The 11141-nt window shown below is 40.9% G+C and overlaps 1 protein-coding gene across 1 annotated transcript in view; it reads right to left on the bottom strand.

Annotated features, from left to right (window-relative positions):
• Positions 1-1087: 1087 nt before the first annotated feature.
• LOC109895105 (LIM/homeobox protein LMX-1.2) overlaps positions 1088-11141 on the bottom strand; it is a 53420-nt gene continuing 43366 nt past the window's right edge. The window contains exons 3-8 of the mRNA XM_020488753.2: positions 9133-9365; positions 6718-6893; positions 5873-5950; positions 5384-5450; positions 3642-3803; positions 1088-2238 (exon numbers count right to left, since the gene is read on the bottom strand). Coding sequence (XP_020344342.1) covers positions 2087-2238; positions 3642-3803; positions 5384-5450; positions 5873-5950; positions 6718-6893; positions 9133-9365 — 868 coding nt within the window. The 3' untranslated portion in view covers positions 1088-2086. The remainder of the gene's footprint in view (positions 2239-3641; positions 3804-5383; positions 5451-5872; positions 5951-6717; positions 6894-9132; positions 9366-11141) is intronic.

The raw sequence follows: 11141 nt of genomic DNA, 5'->3' as shown, positions 1-11141 counted from the left end.
GTCCGCGACCAATACATTTTGATTTGATTTTGAATTGATAAACTAGAGCTCAGATAACCCCTCATGATTAGAAGAGACTGTAGGCAGCAGGCAGGTGGCCAGGCTGGGATCTGGGGGAAGTGTCAGCTTGTCTGACCGCATTGAGGAGCTGTCAGGTAGATGAAGGAGCACACAGGTGGTAGCTAGACTACATTCAATCAGCCACTGCCTTCCTAGCTGCGTGCTACATCCCCTCCAGGCTGTACTGGGGGGGGGGGTCTGGTAGTGATACACGGGTTGACTAATAACCCGTACTCCCTGCAGTTATATCCGTAGGGCGGGCGGGTTTAGGATCATGAAATGTTGTGTGGATGAAGGGTGGGTGCGTGGTGGGCAGGTTGAATGCAGATAAGGGGGAAAAAACATCCATGAATATATAATTCTTGTGCAATTCATATCTATATGCTATACAGAGGTTTTTCTTTCATTATTTGAATCTGGCATTAGAGCTTAAGCTTTAGGTCCTAACTGTATGCATGCCAAGTACATGCCAATCTCCAAATGCTTTTGGGAACTTGGGCAGAAAAAGCTCATGTAGATCCTAAATATTCAATAAATACATTTGGAAATGTTGAAGAAAACCGTCCTTGTTCAATAAATGTTCAAGAGAAAAACAGTGAACTGTACAGCACATTTTCTATATTTGCGGGTCGGGTGCAGACCTCAGATTTTCACTTTATCACATATCGTCGGGCGGTTGCGGATGGGTTATTAGCAATTAAGGGTGGGTGTCTGGAGCCTACTCAAGCCATGTTAAATGATCCTGCTCTCTTTCTCTGTGACCCAAACTACTAATCTCTCCCTTTCTCTCTTTCTCTCTCTCTCTCTCTCTCTCTCAAATCATAAATGAACATGGTTGTAAATTTCATCCATTCACACAGTTTAATCCAAAAAACTACAAACCTTGCGTTCCATCTCTTTAACAACTTCTGTACCATGAAAATACATGTTACAATTCCTTCTGGGTCACAAAATGATGCAATTGCTATTATGAGGTTCAGTCTTTTTAGTACAAATGTGTTTCAGTGTAGCATGAATTAAGCTATCATCAGGAGAAGAAATATTGTTTATTCAATGAACCAATCGACTTTGGTAATTTAGCAATTTCTTAACAATTGAAAATGTACATTTGACATGGTCTCAAGTCTGTATGAAATAAATAGCACAATTTTGCTCATTTACAGCCAGTCTGAAAAAAGGGTTATGGTTCATAATTAAATGGCATACAAATGAATTGTGATAATCATGTACTCACTAATTACATAACAAAATGTTCTCCTGTTTAAATAAAGCTTTTCAGATTCATAAGTACCTTCAAGAGCATGTTATAGTTAAATAAATAGAATGTTTTCCATTTTAACATGCACAACCAATCTGCTTGGGAAAGTATTTACACCAAACGGACACCACAATGCATCTTTATTTTTCTGAATGTTTATATCTCTCACACACTCTTACTCAAATACACACACACATACCCACATTGTCTCTTGTGAACACACTGTCTATTTACTATGAACACAATATCTTCTCTTTAGGGCTAAAACTATCAATGTGATCAAAATGCTAATGCTGAATGCATTATAAAGTGGACACATCTCAACAACTCACAGGTTTTTTTTTTCTGGGTTTTTCAGTTTTATGGCCATACGATTAACTATGAAGTCATGCATTATGATAACTGGTGGGCCTGTAGTATTTGGTTTGCATTTTTAAAATTGGTGGCTCCATTGATTTTCTTTTTGTTGACAAAGAAAGGTGTGCAACTTTTCTGGCAGTAATATACAAATATGTTACCAATAATCTCTAGAAAAAAAGAAGAAAATTGTTGTTTTTTCCCAGGGAATCTCCACTGTTGAGAAACTATTTTTCTCTATTTGAGTCCATTGTCTGCACATGATCCAGGAGTCATTGGAACAGGTCGTTGCTTCTGTCTTGTCCATAGCAGTGTGGAAACTCCTTGATGTGAGGCAGTTGAGGAAGGCGAGAAGCAGAGTTTGTGGATGATCTGCTATATTACATAATATAATTTCTGTATGTGATTCTTTCATGATGCAAAGTAAGAGTTCTGCATGGAATAGAGTCGGTCAATGGGTCCCACACGTGCTTGCATGTTCATTTCTGAAGATGCCATGAAGCAGTCACTGAGGCTGGTTAAAGATGTGTCGCTGTCTATGTCATGGAAAATTGAATCATTACCTATAAAGGAGAGAAAGAGAAAAAATAGTTGCAACAATATAATAATTTACAGTCAAAGAAAATACTATACGCGGGGCATTGAATAAAAGCAAACTGCAACTTCCAATTGCACTGATAATAAATCTGATATATTTATGACTGTCTTGCAAAGTTATAATTGTTAGTCTTGATGCCCACTTTGAATGATTGTTATTACGTTCCATTACAATTCTGAAAACTGTTTTGACAATAGCTCTCTGAAAGCATTGTCCCTCTCTGGGACAGTTACTATGGATCTGAGAGAAACATGTCAACAAGAGGCATCTATCCAAAAGAGCTCAATAATAGCAAATGTTTACGTATCTCATAATTTCTCTTCCTATTATTTTTCTTGTGGGAATTGTTAACTTTATTGCACTCCCGATTTTAATGACACTGTTACAAAAGACAGGGATAGAGTGATGAAGAGACATATCTTTTAATGTTTTGGCAATATCACCCTTCCCTCTATTTATCCCATAAAAAAAGAAGAAGTGTGATGAGACTGGGACTTTGGGTGTTGCAACTGCAAGACACAAAATGGAGGCATTCAGAAATGATATTACGTTTAGTAAACAATCTTTATGGGGTTGGAGACACTGCTCAAAATTGTCTTCTACCAATTTCAACCCGTATATGTAAATTAAACGGAAGAATAAAATAACTGAATCAAGTTTTATTTAAACATTTGTGTTTTGTTTGCGTTTGCATCCCTGTGTTGTCATGTGTTGCTGCCTTGCTATATTGTTGTCTTAGGTCTCTCTTTACGTAGTGTTGTGTTGTCTCTCTTGTCATGATGTGTGTTTTTGTCCTATATATTTTTTTTTTATCCCAACCCCCGCCCCCGCAGGAGGCCTTTTGCGTTTTGGTAGGCCGTCATTGTAAATAAGAATTTGTTCTTAACTGACTTAGCTAGTTAAATAAAGGATAAATGAAGAAAAAAAAATACAAATCCCTGTGATTGTCACATACAATGGTTATTTCGCATCGTGGTACATTACTTCACTCATCATTCTCACCATTGTTTTGATTATAATTTACCGCAAGCCATTTGGATTATCTAAAAGCTCCTCATATAGTCCGCAATGCAAACTGTCAGATAGCATAGCATTGCATGCCACTAAACCCCATACACAGACAGAGAGAACATATTGAGTGATTGTGGGGCGGGAGGGGGAGGGGGAGTAGAAAACATGTTGGATTGATTTTGAAATGAACTTCAAAATAAACCAGTGGCCTGTGAGTATGTTTGTGTCATCTCATGTGGAAGGGGGCTGCTTGTACTTTGTGCGAGCAGCCTAAGCCAGGGCTCTGTGGCCTGAACACATGTCCCACACTGGGGAGCATGTAAGGTTGAGCAGGGGGGTAGGGGGGTGGCTGCTCACCATATGGGTTCATGTGGTCTCCGGGCATCTGTGGGGGAGTGAGGCCCTGCTGGAAGGGGTCTGTACTGTAGCCGTTCTGATCCATGGCAACCAGTTGCTGCTGGGGCGGGGCCAGTGGCGTGAAGGAGTTCATCATGCCCTCCATCCGATTGGACATCACCTCTGAAACACAGCCAATCACATGGAGAAAGACTTTACACGAAGACTCCTGTGTTCCTGGGAGGAAAATCATCAACTCTAAATCTAATACAGAAACTAGACCATGAGCACTGTCTCCATGGAAACCCTCTCTGCTCTGCTGTGGCCAAGGGAGATTCTCCCAGCATTCCCTTGAAGAAGGCAGCTCTTGACTCACTCAGTGGTGAGTGGGACGCACACACAGCCCTTGTGGGTTTGAGACTGGAGCCCACCACCCTGCACTTTCCTTTACAGTGGTGAGCCCTTGTGAAAAGATGTCTGTCATTCATTTATTTGGGGTTCCAGAAGTTTCCATCACATATGTCTGCTGTAATGCTTTCTTGTTTAAGTTAACTGTACTCAGTAAATTTTGTTATCTAAAATACATATATCTCCTCACATACTATCCTATCCAGTATTCACAATATGCACTTTTGGGCAACAGCATTTCAGGGCATACTGTATGCCTTTCCCTACAGAGTTTGACAAAATATTCTAGAGCTGTTGAGTAATAAAATGTCAATGTAAGCCTTGGGATTTCCAGGTAGCTGCTTTAGCTTGTACAGCTATATTTATGTACTGTGTGCAACATCTCTTAAATCGTGTATCTTCTGTCTTGTGTATACTTTGTGTAGATTCTTCCTCCTCACTGTTATATATCTTGTGTTTTCTTACAAGATTGTGAAACCACATCCTTTCTCCATAGTGGATGTGTGTTTTTCAATTAAGCTTTCGTCTGTGCCTGGAATCATATCATTACTATCATTTTATCTAAAATTCCAAATATAATATGATTTGTGAACATTTTACGAGTGATTCTTCCTCACGGTGTGGTACAGTGCCAAGGCATTTGTCTTGAATTCTGAGAAGATTGCCTCTGAACCCTTGTTGGTGTGGCTCTAACCCTGACAAACAGTTTGTATGACATCATTACAGGAGTGGAGTTTCTGAACGGGAACGTGAGTGTTTGACCTGGCTACAGCATGGGGACTACAGTTCTCACACAGGATGGGTCATTTTATATACAAGACTGATTAACAGGTTTTCATTTGTAAATCTCCCAACCCACACACACAGCTGACACGGTCTCCCATGTACCACGCCTGACTGGAGCCACAGACGCTAGCTAGCCTCCCCCCCCCCCCCCGCACACACACACACACACACCAGTGGAAACTAGGGCTAATGCGTGGGAGGTCACACACGAGCAGAAGCCATTACGTCCGTTCTACTCCAAAGGTTTGCATGTTGCCTCAATTAATGCCATCTTTTGGAGTGGTCACACAGAGCTGTGGTATACAGTATGTGATTATCCTGCCTCTGTGTTTCTCATTGAAGTGCCATGCTGCACGTTTAGCTGGCTGAATCATCATTTTTATTTATGTTATGTGATAATCCCAGATCACAATTTTTAACACCATGTCAAATGCAAAATAATTGTCTAAAGCCATGGTAATACGGAAGCAGTAACATCTGTTTTTAAACTACCGAAAGGCTATTGAAAATGATTCTGGGGCAGTGGTTATTGGCTCTCTTCAGCCCAAACTGTAGACTGTATACTGTACCTTGGCCAAGCCTTTGAGAATTCTGTTGTTCTTGTTGCTGTTGCTGTCTCCTTGCCATCTTCTTCATCTAAAAAATAAAAAGACAGAGTTTTAAGTAACTCCCCAAACTAACGTGCTGTTTTTCATTTGAAAACAATGCTTCTTGTTGCTCACCCCTGAGTGAACTATAGGAACACGTATCTGACTGTACTTGGTTATCAAAGGCTTTTGAAGATAATATCAAAAAAGGAGGTGGATGTAGACATCCAACGTATGACTGAGGTAGATTTGAATGCATTGCACTTTAACTTTACAGAGTTAAATGGAATGCAATGAAATAGTTCCATTTATTGTTGATATCTGTGGTGATTTGTTAGCTCCAATACTGTAATGTTTGAACACTCCTGCCAATCTATGTGTACTGCATTGCTATTACTACATTGGTCTCTTGATTAGTAACAAATAACATAATTATCACAAACAGTGCCTTTCTGGTGGTTGTGCTCTCACCTTGGCTCTCTGGTTTTGAAACCACACCTGCACCACACGAACACTGAGGCCTGTCTCAGCAGCTAGGGTCTCCCTTACCTTTAACAAGTCAACACAAATGCATTTCAACATCCCACAAGAAAACAAACACCTAACTACAGATTGTGGCAGTCTTTTTGGACCTATTGGTTACTGCCTCTTCAAAGCTTTGGAGTGGCTGCAGTGAATGCTTTTTAGGGCCTCCACTATGGATGCAGTTCCTCTCTTTCAGAATGTCATTTGGCGCAGGGCAGATGGGCTGCGTTACCCTCTACCTCAGTTAACACAGACCAGAGTGTTGCTAGCCACTTCAAAGCACAGCTCCGAGGTGCTGGAGATTTTTCAAATTTGAGAATTTTATTTGTAAAACTACTGTAGGCCTCATGGCATTCCTCCAATTCTCCATATGTCAGTCTGTCCATGGGGATATTATGAAGTATTAGTATTGGATTTGCATCTACAGTATACTACAAAAACAACTCAAAGTAAGCTTAAAAGATTGATTTTGTTGCTTCTCTTCTCACAAATGCCAGCTTTCAGTTCATACTGTGTGTATACTGTAGCAGTGCAGACATTTACAGTAGTTTTCCCAATGTAGGTCATTATTTCAGGTCATTCTCTGTAGCCTAAATACACTTGTTCCTCGTAGCTACTTTTGTGCTCAAACTGCAGCTAGCCGCCTTCGTGCTAGAGGTTAAACAAAGTGTTAGTTTTCACCTCCGTTGAGAGTTCCGTAGGCAGACAGTGGGATTAACTCTGTCTGTCTGGTGAAAATAGAGCTGCTTTGGTGGTGACTAGGTCATGTGGAGGAGAGGAGAAGGTCTCACCTTTCTGCAGGGCTTGGAGGACACCTCGAAGGAGGCTTTGAAGGCTCGTCTCTGCTGAGTGTTCAGAATGGTGCGGGGTCGCTTGGGCCTTCTGGGGTCCTTCCCATCATCTCCCTTGCCCTGGCCTCCGGTGCCTTTCTCCTGCTTGATACCCAGATCCCCATCGTCGCTTTTCTCTGCATGGAGATACCATTTTTCACCAATATCAGTATGGGTTTGAGCTGACTCCTTCTCAGAAAGTCTGCTGATAAATAGATGTTCTTTCCAATTCCAAGAGATTCCGACTCCACAAGTGTATCCATAATGAAAGGAGACACGTGGATTTAATTATTTCTTATGAATTTATTACAAAACGAATAGGCCACGTGCACGATTAGACTTTCAGAGGACAATGTTATATGCACATTTGTCATTGGATTTGACATTATATCATTGGTAATTAATTACACTCAGCTTTGGCTGTTTTACACCAAATAAATATTTGGTAAGAATACTACATAGCGGATCCACCACAACATGAAAAGGCAGCATGACCACATATGGGAAATGAACTCAAAATATCAGAGGAAATATCAAATATAGATTTCAGAACCTGAAAATAATAGTAAAATGTACACTGGGTCCCAACAGACAAAAATACTAAAAAGATGCTATGCATAAAGAATACAATTGGAAAAGGTTCTAAGACATTCTTACCAAAAGGTGGAAAGCTGATGGGTTTTGTTATTGTCTATTGTAATTGGATGTATCCATAAAGGGATCTTGGTGTCTGTCTATTGGCACACATAATGTGCCATCTTTTATCATCACATAGTGTGATGGACATTAGCTCATTAATCTAACAAGCAATGTCAGTGTACATAATATAAAGATACTCGTACTTAAAATGCTAAACTTCATGAGTTTACAAAGATAATGATCAAATCCAATGTTAAATCATGTATCCCTAATGCATTCATTACAACATTCAAGGCCTGGGTGAGTGAAAAGCAGTGTTCTCAGAAACAGCAGCACTTTCAATTAAAGCAACAAATGATGTGGGCTTCCTGTGATGGCTTGGAGATGCATACATGATGGTTTCGTTCTGTCGGCTGTCATCTGGTTCTGATTCTCTACTGTAAATAGTGTGGTGTAGTATGCTAAACTGTATTTCACCAGTTGATTTCTATATTTTATTTTCTGTATATGCCGAGGTTAACCTCTGTTCATGTAAAATCTTGAATTTGGAGACACTCCAAAAGAATGCCCATGTGCTCCACTAGGACAAAACGAAGCGTGGAAGTAAAATAAATATTCCTTTAAGTTGACAAAAGTTGACACAGACAGATGTGTTTGACAAATTCTCTGCCTTTGTGTGCATGTTTAAATGAGAGCCAGATGGGTCTGAACAGTGAGGCTTGGCGAGATGCCTCATTGTGTGGAGGCGAGGGGTACAGAGGAGAAGATAAGAGGAGCTCCGCTCGGCCCTCTGTCGAAAGGCCCTAAATCCTCCCGTCAGTCATCATGATACACCGATTTAATTATTTCCAGCAAAAGAGCCCGCCGGCACAAGGGCCCAACAAGCCATTAATACAGTTCCTTTTTGTCCTCCCTGTTTCCACTTCCTAGCCCAATACCTTTTTGTCTTCCCTGTTTCCACTTCCTAGCCCAATACCTTTTTGTCTTCCCTGTTTCCACTTCCTAGCCCAATACCTTTTTGTCTTCCCTGTTTCCACTTCCTAGCCCAATACCTTTTTGTCTTCCCTGTTTCCACTTCCTAGCCCAATACCTTTTTGTCTTCCCTGTTTCCACTTCCTAGCCCAATACCTTTTTGTCTTCCCTGTTTCCACTTCCTAGCCCAATACCTTTTTGTCTTCCCTGTTTCCACTTCCTAGCCCAATACCTTTTTGTCTTCCCTGTTTCCACTTCCTAGCCCAATACCTTTTTGTCTTCCCTGTTTCCACTTCCTAGCCCAATACCTTTTTGTCTTCCCTGTTTCCACTTCCTAGCCCAATACCTTTTTGTCTTCCCTGTTTCCACTTCCTAGCCCAATACATTTTTGTCTTCCCTGTTTCCACTTCCTAGCCCAATACCTTTTTGTCTTCCCTGTTTCCACTTCCTAGCCCAATACATTTTTGTCTTCCCTGTTTCCACTTCCTAGCCCAATACGTTTTTGTCTTCCCTGTTTCCACTTCCTAGCCCAATACCTTTTTGTCTTCCCTGTTTCCACTTCCTAGCCCAACACATTTTTGCTCCCTGCCCATAATATCCATTGTACATAGAATAAAATGAATGAATGACTGAATACAATTACTCAAAACTGTGGGTCTCACCCAGAATACGTTTTCATACTTTTCTGTGTTTGCGAGTGTGTGTTCTTCTGTTTCTGCGTGTACTGTATTGTACTGTAATGACTGCGATAGGATTTGGTCTTACCTGAGTCGGAGTCGTCCGGGCTGACAGAACTGAGCAGGTCCTTCTCCTTCTCATAGTCACTCTTACACAGCAGCTGGCCCTCCTTCAAGACAAATTCATCCCCTTTTCTCAGCTGCCGGTCACACACACAGCAGGAGAAGCAGTTGAGGTGGTATACACACTCCAGAGCACGCATCACAAACTCTGTGGGGGCGATCTTCTCCAGGCATCCACTGCACTTGGCGGCAAACAATCTATGGAAGGTGAGAGAAAAGGCACCATTACTAATCAGATGAATAAAAAACGTACGTTACATTAACAACACAATCTGATCACAGAATCAAGGGGGGTCAACTTAATCTCCCGAGCTTGACCTGTCATCATGGGCTTTTGATTAACAGGGTTTGAGGGTGGCAGGCCGCTGTGGCTGATCCTGTGGGCAGCCAGTAGCAGTGAGTGGTCCCTTTGACTGGAGTTCATGTGTGTATGTGACTAGGGTCCCCCTATCCCCACGCACTCCAACAGAGCTGGGTCATGGGCACCTAAATGCCTCTTAGCCTCAGACAGCTGACCGACACTGGGTTCAGTCAGTTATGATGCTCAATTTGAATCAGCACATTAAATGTCCTTTTTTCTCTTTTTACTTGTTTATCATAATCACTGTTTCTCTGTCAGATTAGCATCTGATTCTTTGCAGGTTGTCAGCATGGTCTGTTTGAGTAACGACTAGGAACTGGAACATGCCCACTGTGTCGTCATACTTTTCTACACCCACTATATCTGATTCATCTCCTCCTACTCATCACACTGTTTTAAATCTCATCTGGCCATCCAGCCTCTATGGTGCACGGCTACATTAACACCTCCATCTTCCATAATATATTTTCAGGAAGATGTCAAACTTTTTGTATTCTTTTATTGGTGGCTGGGAGAGTTTTAATTCATTTGCTGTCGTTCAGAAGGAGAATCATTAACTGGGCAAGGAGGCAGAGAGTGTGGTTGATCTTGTCCAGCCATGAAGCTGGTTTTATTAGCATGCTCTTTGTTTTCGTTGGTCTGGAGGACAGCTGGCAGCCGCCTATCTATTTGTGGTGAACATCTATTTCATTGTGCAAGGGAGAGAGCGAGAGGGAGGGAATAGAGAAAGAGAGAGAGAGCAGCAATTGACATGATCTGCTGTTTCAGGACAGGGATGAGCGATAGTGATGAATATGTTTAAATATGAGGGGAGAGAAACCAAAGGAAGGTTTTGTCATGTTAATAATATTGTAGGTGCTGATTGAGAACTGATAGGGAGTTTGTGTCTGCCACACAGTTCAGTAGAGCAGCTGCTTGCATGGTTGAAACAAGAGACACGTTTGGTTGCTGTTTCTAGTCTCTACATCTCATATCAGCTCCATCTTTGAGCGGACATTTACTACAAATCAGACTGTTTTCTCACTATAATGGCAAAACAACAGAGATATCAGAATTGGCACACGCAGGCTTTAATCTTTCAATTATTACAATACATTAAGAAGATTATTATTAAACTATGGAAAAACCTAGAGGATAATCGCTTAAAAAATATATTTTTGCACATTTTGCAAACAAGCTGACTTCTTGTGAAAGCAACCTGCAGAGACCTACAGCATGATGCTTATCTGCTCAACGATGAAATTACTGTGATCCAACAAAATATGTAATTCATATAATCTTAAACATAACCTAATATTAATTTAACCTTTGTTTAGGCAGAGTCCCACTGAGACAAAAGTATATTTTGCAAGGCAGCCCTGCATTACATGGGCAGCAAGCAATTACACATTAAATATTCAAGCTGTGTCAAACGATAATAGCAGGGACATACATACAGATGTAGGATCTTAATTTGAACCAGTTTGCTACAGCAGGAATATAATCCTGCATTAACAGGAAATGTGAATTATTATGTGGATTATAATTAATGGCATTTCTTTGTAGGGGTTGATATATTTTTCGTTAGGGCAAATCAAGTCTGAAATTTTAAAGTGGAAATTACAAACTTAAAC

Source organism: Oncorhynchus kisutch, linkage group LG8, assembly GCF_002021735.2.
Source record: "Oncorhynchus kisutch isolate 150728-3 linkage group LG8, Okis_V2, whole genome shotgun sequence".
NCBI classification, from domain to species: domain Eukaryota; kingdom Metazoa; phylum Chordata; class Actinopteri; order Salmoniformes; family Salmonidae; genus Oncorhynchus; species Oncorhynchus kisutch.
Note: the sequence above shows the minus strand (reverse complement) of the source record. Positions and strands in the feature narration are given on the sequence as shown.